General features: G+C 39.9%; 1 protein-coding gene across 1 annotated transcript in view; it reads right to left on the reverse strand.

Moving 5' to 3' along the window:
* Nucleotides 1-6,520, reverse strand: part of pcp4 (Purkinje cell protein 4) — a 40,859-nt gene extending 34,339 nt beyond the window's left edge. The window contains exon 1 of the mRNA XM_023961741.1: nt 6,296-6,520. Coding sequence (XP_023817509.1) covers nt 6,296-6,304 — 9 coding nt within the window. The 5' untranslated portion in view covers nt 6,305-6,520. The remainder of the gene's footprint in view (nt 1-6,295) is intronic.
* Between the last annotated feature and the right edge of the window lie 11,627 nt (nt 6,521-18,147).

Raw genomic sequence — 18,147 nt, forward strand, 5'->3', positions numbered from 1 at the left:
TAACTTCAGCTCAATTGAGTTCATCAAAAGAACAAATATTCATGGAAACAGGTTTTCCTCCCCGGTTTTCAGTGTAGATCATGTGTAAATGGTCACATTTGGTCATCTGTACACCAGCAGCAGATCCGCTGACAAAAACATTCTCTGTGAACGGGGCCTCTAGTCTTAAGCTACACACTGGGTATGTGACTTGTTTATGCGACTGCACTTAACGTGTTCACACTGGAAGAGCAGGGAGGGAATTCTTTTTCTTTTAATTTTGTACTGTTTACTAGCACATATATGCTACCTACAGTTGGAAACGGTTTGGTGCCTAATGTCAAAGCGGTTCAAATCTCGTCAATCTTGCTCCACACTTTTTCTTTTACAGCTCTCTTCTGATATATAAAAGACTTAGGTCATATAATTCCACTGGCATGTTGTTGGTCAACAGTCATCAAGACCAATTCTGTAAGACAAGCCTTTTTGTGGTTCATTTGGTTTTGGTTTTAAGTTGGATGAGATAACCCTTACTGGCACACGGAAACAGTGGATTCCGCCTCTGTGGAAAAAAATGACTTTGGTAATTGTTAAGTATGACTAATTTAATTTAAAATGGTTAAATCACAACATATCACAATCATTCATCCTTATTACGTAATTTTCTTTCCAATATTAGCATTACTGAAATGACAACTCAAAGAACTGATGCCAAATGAATTTTTAAAGGTATAATTTCTCATTCAAAATCCCACTTTATTCCTGAATTATTTTTTGTATACCCTTGTGTCAAATGCTTTTTTCATGTTTATAGTTATTTCTTTAGCGTCCTGTCCTATGACCCAGTTAAAGGAACAATGACGTTGGATAGAATAAGCTCCAGTTTCTATTCAGACTTCCTTTTAGCAAGGCAGTCAGTTTCTGAAAGTGAAGGATTTAAATAAGATGAAATGATTTAAACCGGCAAAGCTGAGAATGAATCCTAAGAAGGAAGTTTTATGTCTCCTAAAATTACAGGGGAAACTACAAACTATGAGATGCAATGTGAGAAGTTAAGCGGGTTATATAACAAAAAAAAACATTCTTTCAGGGCAACAGTAGTCAGGTTCAGGGTTTTCACTGGTCTGTCTACCTTGCATTGAGTGGGGAGCCCATCTCACCACCTTCAGTTACATTGTCTCCAGTGCGTCTCTGGTCCCCCCCTGGATTCCAGAGAAGTGGTTTGTCCTGCCACCCCCACATTGAGTCATTTTTTTCAAAAACCTTGGCAATCAGACCCCATACCCTCTGCTTCCTCACTGGGTACTTGTAAAATGCATGTTTTACAAGTACATGCATTTTACATAGACGACTTTCGTTGTCTATGGCGAAAACGGACGCCAGTGCTATCCACAGTGTTAATGTGCGTTATCGCGTGGGCTCGACACCTTAAATATATTATGAAATTTCTTTTTGTTTTGCTTTTAAGACCAATGCGCACTTTTATTTTGAAACCTTTTTTGTATCATAAGCCTTTTTGTTGCGTAATCACTGGGTTGATAGACTGAACATAGAACTCCTATGTAAAGTTTGCGTTGCAGAGGGACAGACATCCTTTGCTGACATTGCGGAGGCACTGTAAACATTCCAATTGATTACTAAACGTTCTATTTTTTTGTGTCAACGCAATGCAACAAAGACACCGCAGACAGACCAGTGTAAATCGTCCTTTAGAGTTAAACCTCTGTTGCATCACACATGGGCGTGTCCATTGAGCTGATGTCGTTTAGGGCTTGAAGGGATAGCTACTTTTAATATGTTGCCGTAAAAAATTAATCTTGCAGAACAATCTGCGCCGTTGGACACCATCCAATCATCTGCAGAAGTTTAATTCAGTGTGATGTTAAGATAGAAAAACAGCTGCAGACTACACTGTGTGACTCATTTACAGTTGATAAGAAAGTCAATATTTTAAACCACCAGTACAATTTTTTTTCATTAAACAATCTACTATACTGAGGTATTTAAATGTATTGTTGGGAATCATTGTTGGAATTGCATTAAATGCAATCTAATGAAGCATAATCTAATGAAAAAGCTACTATGTTTAGGCTAGGGAATCAAGGTTTGGAGGGACTAGGAATTTAGGATTAGAAACTGGTTCAATAAATGTACATCAAGTTTAACCTCTTAAGACCCGGCACATTTTGGGTTATGTTATCATAGTAGCTAATTCTCCCTAATTGGGGCCCCCTCAAACAGAAATAAAAAAGGCATATGAAGTAAAAGCTAGGGTGGTTTTGTAATTTTTCAGTTTTATCACTAACTTTACTATTTATTTTTATTCTAATTTAAAGAAACTGATAAAGAATGCTGGCGAGACATTTGACATGTTTGAAACAAGATGTGGGATGTCCTCTAGACGTGTGGCAGAGGCTGCACAGAATGCATCTAAAACAATTACAACTTCTTGAAAAAACATTTAATATTTTTCTCTGTCAATTCATTTTAGCAAAACCTACAATCTAAACTAAATCGGACTTTCCTGTTCCGGACTAAATCTAATAAACAAAACCACATGTGTAAAGATCTCTTTACTCATTTGTCAAGTATTATGAGGGCGGAGCAAAGCAACTAAAGAGAAATGATGGAAGTCCTGCGCTTTGCAGTCCTTTTCGGGATAGTTCATTCAAACTTTATATTTCTCTGACCAATTTTGAACATCTGTATCAACGTCAGGTGCAACACTTTTTACTTGCTTTTTTGGTCTGGTGGAGGCGTGCTGCGAGGTGGTTACTGGCAAGAAGACTTCTAAGAAGGTACACTGATAAGTATTTATGACAAATAAATTGTCGGGAAAACAGTGAAAAGCAATGTACAGTATTCAATGTTAAAAATTGGGTCCGAAAGCGGTCCCTGGACCCGGACCAGGGTCCGCTTGGTTGTATTCAGACTGGAAATTTGTTCTGGATTATCAAGGGAGACAAACTTGTTCACTTTAAGTGGACCAAATGTGTCCAGTCTGAAGACACCCAAAGAAGACAGTCACCAACAGTCTTTACAAAGAGGGCAAGCCAAAAAAGATCATTGCTAAATGAGCTAGTTGTGCACAGAATGATTTGTTTGAGAGCACTAACAGAAAGTTGAGCTCAAAGTTAGGCAGGAAATGATCTACTAGCAACAAAGGTATCAACGGATAGCAAAGACAGCCTTGAGATAATTGTCAAAATCTATTTAAGAGTTTAGAGAATCATTACAAGAATTGGACCAAGTCTGGAGCCGGTCCATCAAGAGGCACCAAACAGAAAAATACAAAACATGGAAGACAAATGATGCAATAGTCATGCCATCTCTTAAACCAGGGATACCGTCAGAGGCATCAAAAAAAAATAATAATAATAACCTGGACTGTTGCTCAGCAGTCTACAGACCCCTTTGAGATAAAACTATATTTTGCATTAATTTGGAAGTCAAAGTATCAAATTCTGAAGGAGAAGCTAAGCTTACCATCAATCTAAATTCTTGCTTTTTTAGATCAGACTCTCAGTATTGACATCATATATTTTTCTCACTGAGGGAGATGTACAATTGGCTAGATATTTGAAAAAATCTCATGGCCAATGAAAACCACTCTGCATTTTAGTTATATCTGGCATGTTTTAATCAGTCTCAATGGTACCTGGTTACTTCATAGCCCGAAAAGTATCTATATGCTTGAATTGGGTCCTTTGGGCACGGCATAGTTGTTGCAGATTTTGCTTAAATATAGTTGATTGTCATCTGCATACATTGAGATTTTTATGTTCTTCTCTACTTATCAAATCGAGAAGCAAACCCAGAAGTACCAAGCATTTCAGTTCTTTCAATGACCACACAGGGCTGGTTTTTAAAGGTGCAATTTCCCATTAACTCTAAATTTAAAAAAAACGAACTTTATTCCTAAATAATTTTTCTGTTCAACCCATTAATTTTATGCTCATTTCTGATTATCATTTCTAACTGCTATATTCTGATATCAAACAGAAGGGGGGGGGCAACCTTGTCTACAGTCAGGATAAAAATGTATTTACCCCAATTGCAGATTTTGTCATCTGTCACGGAGGAACAAGTTCATCTATTTATTTTGCCTTGGATTTAGATTATTCTATTACTGTAATGTCTTTTAAGAAAGATGCCAATTTTTCCCTATCAAAGCTTTTATTGTTTTTAATTGTGTTTTGCAAAGATTTGCAATAGGCTGAGAAATTTCATATGGTTTTGGTGTTTCACTTATCGAACCAATAGGATCAAATTATTGAACTTCTATGGCATATTCAGATTTTTGGGGATATACCAGTCCCTGGCAATTATTTGTATTTTAACTTGCCAGCTGAATGCATGAATGCCTTCCCACTAACCAGGCAGTCCAGCTGGGCACAATTCCATGCCATTCCAGCTGTGCCATGTTTTTGCTGTGCCCTCAATGTGATCTCATGTGTCATGGGGAGATTCTCACTATGAACTGAACCTGTTTGAATTTTTAAGATCCCAAAATCATTTGAAAGTTTAAACTTTGGCTTCCCGTAAACAGGAATACTTCTCTTAGTGTAAAACATTAAAACTGCCTATTTGCTTTAGTGTGCAGATCAGATTTCAAAATCTGCCTTCTGCCCTACCTGCTGCAAGTTAAATGGATTGGGGAATTCCAGGTTCTGAGTGACTGAACACACCTGATTCAAGGGAGGTAGGTCAAATATGGCTAGAAAACAAGCAGGGTGGTTGTTTTTAAAGACTATAGGTTGGCTGCTCCATACCAGATGGTGTAAGGGGCTGACATGATAGATCTTCTCTATTAGGATTATTACAAACCTTAAAATCTGGATTTTTGTTTCTCTAAAAACTCCTTATATTTGCTCCAAGCATCAAGACCAAAAGATAAAAGATTATGCTGATGAGGGTATAAAGTGGGAGGAGTGAAGTGGTTGCGGAGCTCTGCAGTGCTCACTGCTGCTACACTTCAAGAACATGTTGAGTCGCGCTGCCTCATTTAAGACGTCTTGGAGACTGAATGCATTCTCCACAGTGGCTGACACCCTCTTCACTTTACAAAAAACTTGATAAAATCCTAACCTAAGCACAAATATCCGTCCATAACTTTGGTCTCCTTTATTCTCCCACTTTGGAACATAACTCCAGCTGCTGTAAAAACACATATTCCCTTTACCTTAACAGCACTCCGATAGCAAAAAAAAAAAAAAAAAAAGGCTGAGGGGATTTTGCTGCTGCCTGATGGATTCAACTGTTCAAAAGCTGTCATGGATTGTGCACTGTGTCCAGCCTTAATTCATATTTTATTAAGCTTGCCACTGGATGACTTGTTCTAATCAGCTTGCAGGGAAATAAGGCACAGCCCAACACAATACTGCTGAAGTGACCTTTTGTAGGTCTGTTGGCTTCAAACACTCAGCCGATGGTGCCGATGGTGGTGGTGTGCCTAGATCTTTTTGAATAGCTTTCAATGTGTTCTTGAGATCACACTGAAAGCAGCAAATGCTTCCAATTTACTCTAGCAACAGATCTAAAATCATTTTTGTCATTAAAAACAGTAAAACACAAAAATAGACATCCATGAGCTTTAAGAATACAAAATAAAATGAACGTGAATATATATTGAAACATATGTTTTAAGGCTTTGTTCTTGTCTCTGACCAAAAATGTAAAGTAAAATTACAAACACCTCGAAATCATCTTTAAAAAAAAGAAAACAATAATAGATGTGGTACCTAAAAAAATATTTTTGCATTAGGTGAAACCCCCAAAAAGTGCTTTACTCTTTTTTTTTTTAAAGAAACACAAGTGATGCCACTCAGGAGAATATGAACTCTACATAAAAAAAACCAGTATCTTCCCTTATTACACTTTCAAATGAGCCAAGCATCTGTGACTGTGATAAATTGGGAGTGCGCAAAGGGAAAACCCCTTTTGCGCTTCAAGCAGAAGAACCTCCTGTGATGTTTGAACTCCTTCAATGCACTGATGGAGAAACATGCAGCCGCTGCTGCACTTAGTGCGTTCAGCTCAACTCCATCAGGAGGGATTCGCTTTAAACCAAGTCAGAGCTTTTTCCCTGAACTGATCTCTGCATTAAAAAAATTGACGCCAAAAAGCACTTTAGGATTGATTTTTGGTCATATTTGTGGTGAATCCTTTGTCTGAACTCAGTCAGTGTTTCCTCTGCGCGCACAGCTGTGGAACATCTGATTCAAATGGATCGTCTCGGTTCCACTCCACTCCATGCCCGACGCGGCTGTGCGTAAACGTCCATGCCTCCTGACTGAAAACCATAAAGTGATCCTACCTCGCTCATGGTGGACAGCAGCGTCGCTTGTTTCCAGTGGGTTGTCGGCGGGAAGTTTCAGCCACAGCGATCTGTAAAAGAGCCGCTCGCCGCGGACACGGGAGCTTTATAAAGTGTGAAGACCAACTCCTCCGTGTCATCACGTCACTTATAAACCAATAGGAACGCCGTGGGCAAACGTGTTCCCCAAGTTGCCACCCAACTTCTCCAAGCGTCCATGCGCCGCTGCTGCGTAAGGCTTTTTTCACGATGGTCTGCCAAACGCAGCAGCTCCCCGCCAACGATGAACACCCACTCCTTGATATGAGCACTGGGAGGCATAGAGCGCAGCGGCCATCATGTTATGAATAGAAATTGGTGTCTCATAAAAGCATGTAGAGTTATTTTTACCGGAGGATGCTCAGATGAAATTTGTTCCACAGTAAAAACCAGCTTTGATTCTCTACTGGGGGATGATGCAGGGTTTTCATATGACCACAGTAGCTCTCTGGATTTGATTTTTATATTCATTTTATTTTACTGGAGTGCGCGGGTGCCTGACATTTCCTATGTTTATTTGATTGTGCTTGGTGAAAGTTATTTCTGGTATAATTGACTAATTGTTTTTTGTGTTTCCAAACAGATTGAATTGATTGCATAATTGAAATAGAACTTTTGTGCTTCTGTTTATTTAATTTACCAAATTGAAAGTGGAACAACTGTGGATTTTTCCCTCTTCTCAGTGAGGAATGCACCATTTAATGTTTAGTTTTATGTAACACAGCCATTTAATTTCATTCTACTCAAATTTTTCCTGAACACTTCAGTAGATGCTGCTTGTTGTATAACTTTAGTTCACATGTGCATTTGATAATAATGTCAGAAATCCAGTTTTTAAATTATTTTAACTTTCAAAGTCTGTTCCTGTACAGGAAGCTTAAACAAGCAGCGGCATTCACCAAACTCCAAATAAAACACAATAAAATCCACACACAAAAATAAATTGGATTGGAACAAAACAAAGGAAGTGTCACTTCTGCTCTACCCTGATCTGGGATCTACTGTCAAAGCACATGACAACCTCGAGCCAATTTGTACTGGAAATGACCTCGGGGTCTCTCTTCTGCTGTAAAATCCTTCAAAATGTTGCCAGAGGTTGTGTGGAGGAAAAAATGTTGTTTCGGCAAAAGAAGAAGATGGCGCAGAGGCTTTTGGAAGTTCGTTGGTGTCGTGGCATGACAGTTTAGCCAATGTACTTTACAGCGTTTCTTTATAAGTAAGTGAAGTCAGGTTTAAAAGCAGAATAACGAATTTGAAAAACAAAAATATGTACAATGTTGTTTTCTCCTTTCATAATAATGTTCAAGGAAAAGGTGTCCAGGAAAAGGTGGCTTTTAGGATGATGTCACAGCAGCGCGTGCCGAGTAACGAGACACGGAAAAGCATGTACGAAGCGTTTTCAGCTGTGTTAAATGTTCTAACAAGTAAGGAGTTGAACTCTTTTTTTGTCTTATGATAACATGACAGTCGTTGCTTTACATTTGTCCGCGGCTCATCAGTTGCCACATTCTGACCATTTTGTCCAGTTGTTCCGCTCCAAGGAATTCCGACTGAAGAATCTCTATTTATCATTCAGTTCTCCATGCTTCTGTTGGGTGCAGTGTTATTCTTGTATTGTCCCTTTCTCCCGTTCCCCTCCAGGGGAGTGGGAGTTAGTCCAGATTCCGTGCTCCTGTACTTGGCTGTGGACCTTACCACTGGCTCTTCTGTGCTCCTGTACCTGACTGTGTACTTCGTCTCTGCTCCTACTCCTACACTCGGTTGTGGACCCTGCCTCTGGCTGGTCTCAGGCCCCCAGACGGCCTCCAACTTCAACTGGATGAAGCCCATCTGCTAAACTATTTAAACATGTAGTTGTAGAGTTAGATAAGTTATTTCTTCTCTAAGAGTTCAGGTACATCGCCTGTCCGTCCTGGGGAGGATCCCTCCTTTATGTGGACACCCCTGAGGTTTCTTCTTTTTTTTCTGCAATCCATTTGTTAGTTATTTTAGGAGTTTTTCCTTACTACAAGGAGGGTCTGAGGGCAGGGAGGCCCAGTTTAGTTTAGTTTAGCCAATACATATTGAATTCTATGACTTTATGTTCTTTCTAATTCATGTTTATTATACAATTACCGGTATGAAGCCCATTGAGATGACTATTGTTGTAATATTGGGCTATATAAATAAAATGGAATTAAATTGAGTTGAACCAAAGCTCAGACCAGGACCAGGGTCCCTGGACTAGGGACTACATGGGTGTATTCTTCAGACTGAAAATTTATTCCAAATTATCGAGAAAAATGAACTCTGGTTCACTTTAAGTGGACCAAATGTGTCCAGTTTGAACAAACCCCTTAAAGAGAGTTGATGAATATTAAAAGTTTTGCATCGTCACACAGGGCTCAAGATGGAAAGTACAATTACTGTTTTTTTTTTTTTTACTGTAAGTCTGATCCTAAAGGTTCGTTGGAATTTTTTCACTTTTTGACACGTTTGTTGGCGGTTCTCTGTTCTGCACGAATTCATGTGACACAAAAACAAAACCAACATAAAAGCTAATGTCATCTGCAAAGAAACTTTAGAATGTAATTCTGACTTGCCTTTGTTTAAAGTTTCTATGTTAGCTTCTTTGCTCTGTGAAACATTGAACAACATTTTTTGCTTTTGCTGTAACAGGAGCATTTAAGCAGCAAAGAGTCTGAACTAAGATGTTCCTGGATACTGATGGCTCTACACTTTTCTGAGAAAAACAAAGTAATCGTAAAATTAAGAAATAGTAATAATACTTACTTATGCTAGAATGGGTGCAAATATTGGATGGAGGATCAAAGATGGTTCTTTGTAACTTGTAGAGGACATTCCAGTATCAGGGCACAAAAATAGGGAGCCGCTGGGAACGTGTGTCGTCATTATGCTACTTACAAATCTACCATCTGTTTAGCTTAAATTCACACTACATGTCTCCCTGAGATGTCCATCCCAGCAAACATCAACTAAACTAAAGATCCTTAAGTTTAAAGTCTTAGAAGCTAAAACAAAAAGTCTAGAAAGATGGAAAAGGCCTGTTCTGCCGCCCTGCTTGTCTTTGGTTTGAGCCAATTTAATAATGGTAAGGCCACACAGGATCAGCTTTATTAAAGGAAAGCCTAAAAAGCCCTTCAACCACAGTGCTTTTTCTTTTATCTAGGTTGAATTGAAGAAACCAATCTGAGTCAAGCGGGTTCACTTGCAGGAGTGATCTTAGTGAGCTCCACAAGGCATGGTGACAAACAAAAGGACTAGAACGAATAATCCAAATATATCTGTGTCATTTTTACTGAGACAAAAATGAAAATGATTGACATTTTTTTTAGTTTAGCTTTTTTTTTTTGAGTGTGTCACACCTTTAGAAACTTACAGACCTCAATACAGCTGTCACACCAGTCATGTAGCTTTAATTTTAGCTACAAAAGCGAAAAGTTTCTTTGTAAAAACTAACTACTAGTGCAAAAATTGCAATAAAGCTTCAATAAATCCCAATTTGCTTGCTGCAACAACTATAAAAGCAATGCAAAATGATTGATTAAAATGTTGCAACCCACTCCTATAATTACTGCAAATCAAGCTGCATGATTCTACATTCAATAGCAGATAATAGGACCTAAATACAAAAGAGCCCCCTCCCCATCCATAAGAGTGTTTTTCCCAACATTTGTGTGACAGCAAGGCTGCTCACAGTTTCACAGGGCACATACTCTGACCAGCAGGAGCTTCAGCCAAAATATAATTCACAGTCATTCTGCTTTTTAGGAGACAGAGCCAGAAATATGATACACTGATGAGAAAACTGTCCAAATTTGTCCTCACTCATTGTGCCGCTGCAAAAACCATTTATAGTGAAGCACACTGTAAAATCTGATTGAACCTGCATAGAGAAGCGATCTGTTGGACTCCATGTAAGGAAGCCTTTTAATGGACTGCTGCTTGATATTAAGGTCTCGTCACTTCACACACATGATGATGAAGAGTGGGCTTTCAATCTTATTCACACAAATGTTTGCTTCAGAAAATATTTCCATCCACAAGGAAGCTGCTAGTGGATGTTTGTTTAGGTCCAATTACTTTTCCGACTCTGCAGTTGTATGGCAATGTGGTAAATTAGCAAGGGAGTTCCGAAAATATTTCTCTGGGTCTCTTATGAGTTACAGAGCTTCCCTTATGCAGTCAAATCTAAACAACGGATTTTCATTTTGTGGGTGTTTGAAATGATGTTAAGAACTGTGTACATTCATCCTTTTCGTGAATCGGAGGCAATTTTTTCCTCCAGATTTTACCAGGAATCCATCAGGAGTACATCATCATTTATGATTCCAAGCGATACTTCTTGCTAAATTGTTTTTATTTTCTAATATTTTATGTCTATTAACAAGATTTTGCTCGTTCATGGATCTTGTCTCAACCACTTTTTGACTAAGAAGGTGAGGGAATTGTGAGAAAACTGAATGGTTCAGACCAAACAAGCTACAACTGAAGAAATATTATCATATTGACACACGGTAGGAATGTAAATGTAAGGAATACTTTAGCCATAATCACATAACACACTTATGCAATACCATTTCATTGTGATTCAAATTAAAGGATTTAGATACTTTGCATATTTTTATGTGCTAACTGGAGTGGAACTGTGAGAGAACAATAAGATCCACCCTGCTTTTGACTGAACCAATGAAAGATTCTTTGCAAAGGAAGCATCCTGAGGTAACAAGAGTCTGGCCCCTCTTCAGGTGTCAGATAAGGACTCCCACTGCTTTGGAAAGTGTTTGTTTCTGTTGCTTTATGATGCTGACCTAATCAATATTTAAAGTCCCAGTTAAAATGCTTCTGCATTGATTCACATTGATATGCAGGAGATACAATAAAACAATATGTCTCTGTTTGTATTTATTCACAAACAGGTTCATTTTTATTTCCAACTGTAAGAACAATATTGTGGACTTAAATGTATTTTATTTGACATTTAACCTTATTCAGTATTAATTAATCCATCTAACTTTCTGTTGAGTCATTTCTTAATTGATTTGCACAGTTTTACAAAAAAAAAAAAAAACCTCCTTTTTCTTCAGAAATTTTAAAATGTCGCTACTGAAGTTACCTTTTGGACGAAAGTAAGTTCAAAAGATTTCTTCTAGCATGCTGTGTGTGCAGTAGGAACATTTTTACCTTTCCTTTCCTACTTTGGAAAACCTTTTTGCACATCTTAAGCTGTTGTCTTTACCCTGAATATCAATTTTTCACCTTTAAATTAAAACGCAGCCACAAGGAAAACGGTAAAAGCCCTGCTGTTGCAGATGCTGTGATTGGCAAATGAACTAGGTTAAAAATACGCTATATCTGCTGGAAATACCATATTAAACCACCAATTTTGTATGGTTTATAATTGGAAAAAGAAAATAATCTTTTTTTGTAGACATTTAACATTATAAAATGTAATTTAGTCCCACACATAGTCAAAGTGAGCTTTACAGCCTTGTGCACTCTTATGGGTGACCCTGGCTCAGTGGCTTGTGTTTTTACGTCCCTATACTCTAAACAAACAACGGTGTCAAAACAGCCCGGAGACGCTGTCCTTGTACCTCAAAGTGAGGCTGGCATCTTAATCTAATCCTGTGAGCCCAGCTACCAGAGACAGCCGCTTAATGAAATCTCACAGAGGAAAGCCCAACAGCTTCGCTTTGCCTGGACTCCACCGCATGATCAAAAGCCCTTGTTCCTTGCTTCTTCCACACTTCTCTTGTCTCTTCATTTTGGTGTCATTTCCAACCCCCCCTCATCCTCCTCCTCCTCCTCTTCCTCCATGGGGCTTCTGTCAGATGTTATGCTGGTGTCTGTTCCACTAATCTGCAGTCTCTCAGCAACATGTCATCCACTGCTCTGGGCCGGTTCCTGCATGGTAAAGCACTTCTCATTGTGATTATAAAAGCTAGCTGCCAGGCACTTTCTAAAAAACCACAGAGCCTATCTGCTTTAATTAGTATGCAGCCGGCTCACGTCAAAGGGAACACTTAATGAGATGTTCACTGTGATGCTGTAAGGGGCGGCCGTGGTGCAGCGGTAGGGCGGTCGTCCCATGATCGTAAGGTTGCAGGTTCGATTCCCGCCTTGCACGCCCATGAGTCGAAGTGTCCTTGGGCAAGACACTGAACCCCACCTTGCCTCTGGTGGTAGGCGGGCGCCTGTGTTTGGCAGCAGAGCAACCACCAGTGTGTGACTGTGTGTGTGAATGTGTGTGTGACTGGGTGAATGGGTCTGTGACTGTAAAGCGCTTTGTCCTTGTAGGAAGAAAGGCGCTATATAAGTATACGCCATTTAGTTGATGCACACAGAGCACATCACAGTAACGTCTAGTTCCAACTTAAAGGTGGCCTCCAACCCTCAGCTTCAGGCACATGCACTCAGAGGGCCCTAGGGGTTGCTTCATAAGAACAATTGCCCTCGTGCCCTCTGTTTTTTCTTTTTGTTTGTATTAAGATTAATACATTTCTGTTAGTGAGAAAGGAAAAAAGTGTTTTTTCTGCCCTTTTCCAACTTTTAGCCCCTGCCCCTCTAAAATTCTGTGCACATCCCTGCTCAGCTTACGGGACTTGTTTTTATTATCGTTTCAAGTGTTTACCTTTGTTTAATAGGATTGGTGCATTGCCTACATTACCCAGAGTGCAGCTCAAACATTTTGATAATAATGAGTTTCAACCAGGTGATATCTTCTTCTGCACAGACCGTTGACTGTATATGAGAACTGGACTGAGTGCTCGCAAGCCGTATATGGCTCTTTTGATGACAATCTTTAGGCAGTAGTAGCGGTGCTTGGAGAAAAAAGAATCTGCACCACTATCAATTTACTATTATCTGTTACATAACAGAGTTTGTAACAGCCTGAAACCTGTGACTTGCAGTGCCTGCAAATGCACGCTCCCGTCTGTGAGAAAGAGCGTGCAGTTGCTGCAACGGTATGTGTGAGGAAGAAAGGGGGAGAGGGGCTGTGGGCACAGGCAGCAAGGGGAATCGCGCACGGATTGTAAAAACTTAAAACACGCTCCTTACACACTGCAGCGTGTGAGTGTGTGTTTGGCTCCACGTCTGCATGTGAGCAGTCCTTCTCACATCTAAAGAACATTCAGACCAACCTACGATCACGCTTAACGGATGGAAGTCTCTACGTCTGCATGAAGCTTAAACTCACCACGAATCAACCAGACAAGGCCATCAGCAAAACTACCATGAGAAATACTCATCATTTATTAGCAACAGCATAACAATGTTATCAAAAAGAATCCACAGACTTATTGTACTTTAAAAGTGTTGAAATTACATAAAAAGCACACATTCACTTGAACTTATACTTTAAACATGTTGTAGAGCAGTGTTTTTCAACCAGTGTGCCGCGGCACACTAGTGTGCCGTGGGAGATGGTCAAGTGTGCCGTGGAAAATTGCCCTCATTAACTGATCTAAAAACATTAACCATCTCCAGGAAATCAGCTCTTTGTTCATCCAAACAGGTCCTGATAAAACACTGAGTAGTTAGGAATATGAAAGATCATAAAATACTTATTTCTTTGTGTTTAACTGATTCTATTAAAGACATTTTGATAAGAATGACGGCACCGCGAAATAGATGCAGCTATAACTGTGTAAGGAAAAGTCCCGCAGCTTTTACTGTCTCCACGACTCCACCAATCATTCTTGAAGGCTTAATCACATGTCATCAGTCTGACCAATCAGAAGTGTTTAAAGTATTCACTTCCTTGTTCCAATTTAGCTCATAACTCACTAATTTCCAACAAAAATAGCAGCTAAAGCTCGTCTTTAGTGGTGTAGCTTTCCACAGAATCCGGTATCAGACCGTGGAACAAGTGAACAAAACCATGAAACTCAGAGACGCAAGTGTTTCTGCCGTTTTCTCGCCGTATTCACACTACATCTCCCATGATGCATTGGCTTAAAGGGACAGCGCCTTAGCGTACAATGAGTCGTCCTTGTTACACGGATTGAAACCACAACGAACATACAGTTTGTATGTAACTTAACTTTTATTACATCTTTTAGAAAAAACATCTGCAACTTCCTGCTTTTTCTGCCACAATTATCACAAAAATGCACGTTAGATTGGGGGGGGGGGGGGGCTGTAGATCAAAACAGACTATGAGTTTCTGCTTTTTTGGGGGGGGGGGGGGGGGGGGGGCTGGTGTGCCGCGGGATTTTTGTCAAGGTTAAAGTGTGCCGTGGCTCAAAAAAGGTTGAAAAACACTGTTGTAGAGGACTGAGTTGGACTGGGTGGCTGTTGGGTTGCGTTCTAAGTTCCGGAGTTCATTAAACGCATCAAGCAGAAATGCTGATTGGCCCTCAGTTCTTTGGCTCAGCCTGTTGTTAGTTAGTTTGGACCAATGGGGTTCAGCTATGGGCCAAACAAGGGAAATAGGAGGGCTGTTGCTGGAATTAAAAAAGTTTGGGGAGCTCTCTTGGCGGGAGAGATTCAGGAGTTGCTGCCTCAGTGTGGGAAAGGGACGCTAAAATATTGTATGGCTCTTTCAAAATTACATTCAAAGAATGTGGTGTTCATGGCTCTCTCGGCCAAAAAGGTTCCCGACCCCTGCCATACAGTGTTCCCTCGCTATATCGTGGCTTGCCTTTCGCAGAGTCGCTGTTTCATGATTTTATTTTAGTGCAGCTTTGCAGGCTTTTTTTCTCTTTCTCTCTTTCTACAGTGCAATTAGTTCTGTGTCCTGATTGGCTGTTGAGCTTGTCAGTAACTCTCCGCGTGACGTGTTATTGTACTGATGTGTGCAACCTTACAGAGTAACATTAATTTTTTTTCTTTAACTTGTCCTATCCAACAGCTGAGCAAACTGAGAGCTGAAGGCCTCTTGTGTTGGACAAATTTAACTGTAACAACAGGGGGATCTGGATCTTCTGACACACAAGATGTATATTTGAATAAACCCCTTTTGTAATTTAGGTTAAACTTTATTTACATTGATTATATTTGTAATCATTTTTTGTTGGAACAGACATGAAAAAGAGGAGAGAAGAAGAGAGGGGGACTATTTGTGTAAAGGTGAGCGAGCACCTGTGCTCGAGTGAGTGTTTATGTTCTACTGAGGCGGTTGATAGAATGTAAAAAAAATAAGAGGGAGAGTGCCCAGTCATCCCCACACCTAGACCCCCGCCGTCGCAGCAGTGGTAGCCAGGACTCCCAACACCTGTACTGTATAGCAGAAAGAGGAAAAACCAGCCGACGGTCAATCACATCCACCACCCAGACCAGGGCCAGCAGGACCGCCACAGGGGCCCTTAATGCCAGAGAGCAGATCTTTGTTTTCATTCTATAACACTGAACTTTTTTTTCATACTAAAGAGGATATGTGATATTGGAAAGTGTAGATGTGCACCACTAACTGCCTTTCCTGTGGACACACATTTTAACCTGCGTTGTTTGTTTGTTTTGGCCCCTGATTCTCTGGTTCTGTATTTAGTCAAAGCAGAAAGCCTTTAGTTTCATTTGTGTGAGCAGACTGACTGAAGCTGACTGTTGCTCCTCCAACTGTTTGTCCTGTGATTTCCCTTGAACAAAAATCAATAGCAGTCATTCTTTCCACCGCGTCACTAACCATGAAATTCATTGATCCCTCTTTAATTGTTCTTCCTTCACATGTTTTACAAAGAAAGTGACTTCAAAGTAATACAGGAGTTATGTAATGCATTACAATTCTGAGACAGTGATAATGTAAGATTAGGGATTACTATTCTAGCAACCACATAAACTGATCTGTGATGTCTTACAGTGCCTTGTACAGCACTAGTGTTCAATTACTGGGGAGGCTGACAATCACATGAAAGTCATGACGGTCCGTCCAAATGCCACGCACTCGTTCCGCGTCCGCCTGACACAAAGAGACAGTAATAAATAGAGTAGAAGCCTCCAACTTGATGTCTCAGGTGCGAGCTGTCTTCGGGTGACATCTGGACTCAATTTGTCTTGGCCCATCACCGCAGCTGATCAATACCAATTGTATTACAAGTGGAGCTAAGCCAGATCAATGTGCATTGTCAGCACCTACATTTGGATGAATTGGGGTGTAGAGTTTGGCAACACCATCATAGAAACACATTAAGTAAATCGTAAATCAATCCCTTTCATCATATATGGTGAGTCTGGGACAATGGCATTGGCTTTTGATTGTAATGTCACAGTGAGAATTGCAGAAAGCTGAGAGAATAAGAGGAAACATGAAAGTAAAGAAACAAAAGAAAGGTTTGTGGTGATGTTATGTGTTGTAGCTCGGAGACAAATAAGAAAAAAAGAAAACAGTCATCTGTCAAATGGGATTATGCAACACAACCTGTAACCTGTAGGCAACAAACACATACATTGACCACAGATTTGAAATAAAAACAGTGTTGCCATCTGCAACAGTTTTACCAGATGTTAGTAATCGAAGTGAGATGAGCTTTTAACCCTTGTGCTATCTTAGTTGACCCCACCCTTACATTGACGTGTTCTTCCTACCATGACAAAGGTGGATAAAGGTGGAAAGATTTCATGTAATCCATGGACACCAGTGAAGATCACAAATCATTGAAGAAAAAAGGTAGACAGAGCTAGACAGAGCACAGAGTTAAAGTGCCTAGGATAGCACAATGGTTACAGACCCACTCCAATGACTGTTGTGTTTTTTTTGGTGTTTTCAACATTTTCTTGTGGCATTTTTCTGATGATTGACAACATCTATAACGAAAAATGAAGCCCCAAATTGCATGTCTGAGTATTTCTTTATTCATATTGTTGTGAATCAGGTGCAGACGAAAAAATTTTTTTTGAAAAAGAGCTTATCGTGACAAAAAATATGCTGGGCTGAACACAAGGTCCCTGCTCCACTCCATTCTGATGCATCCACTTGCAGACGACCAGATCCATGGGCGTCTTTGTTTTCCTTGTTGGAGCTGGCATCTGGCTCAAAACTGTACGGCTGGATAGCTTCAATATTGCTCGCCATTTTTGTTGCCCCAGCTATTTTAAGTTGAGGGTGAGAGGGGCTGTAAGTTAGCAGGAGAGAGTGTAAACTGAGCGCTCCATTAATGGTGACGAGAAGGGGGTGTGTGGTTGCTCTGCACAGCCCCGCCCACAACTCAGAGGTGAATTTCTAATGATCTCCTGCCACTCTGCAGAAACTGTCTTAGAAAAAAACAGAGATTATTTGACTTTGACTAAAAACGGCATAATCATAATTAAAGACCACTGAGAACACTTTGATAGAGCAACAGGTGATCAAAGGGACTTAAAGTGTTTTTTTTTTAATTTGAGACTGACTGACTTTAGTTGTAAGGGAGACACAGATGGGGATACTTTCTTACAGGGAGAGCCCAAATTAAATCTGATGTAACATGTTGATCATTATACTGCACAAGACTTGCATGAAAGTTTCTAAAAGAGATTTCATAATCAGCAAAACAGTCATTTTCCACATCACCAGAATAGATTTTTTCCATGTCAAGAATCTTGGAAGAGCTGTCCAATTACCAGGAACCCGTTTAGTGATGCTTGCTTTAAATATAGAGCAGTAAGATTCAGAGACAAGAATAACCGAGCGGACACGTCTTTGTGGATTCCACAGTTACACAACAACAAAGAAACTCAAAACTGTGAGTCTGACAATGTCAGGTAGAATCAGACAGTCATCCGTCAGCTTGCAAAGAGAAACAAACATTCACTTTTTACAGAAGTTTTTCAGGAGATAATTTTTGTTTTGACCAAAAAAAATAAGTTTTGCTCCAGAAGCTTTTCACATTAAAAGA

Source organism: Oryzias latipes, chromosome 13 (assembly GCF_002234675.1).
Source record: "Oryzias latipes chromosome 13, ASM223467v1".
Taxonomy (NCBI): Eukaryota; Metazoa; Chordata; class Actinopteri; order Beloniformes; family Adrianichthyidae; genus Oryzias; species Oryzias latipes.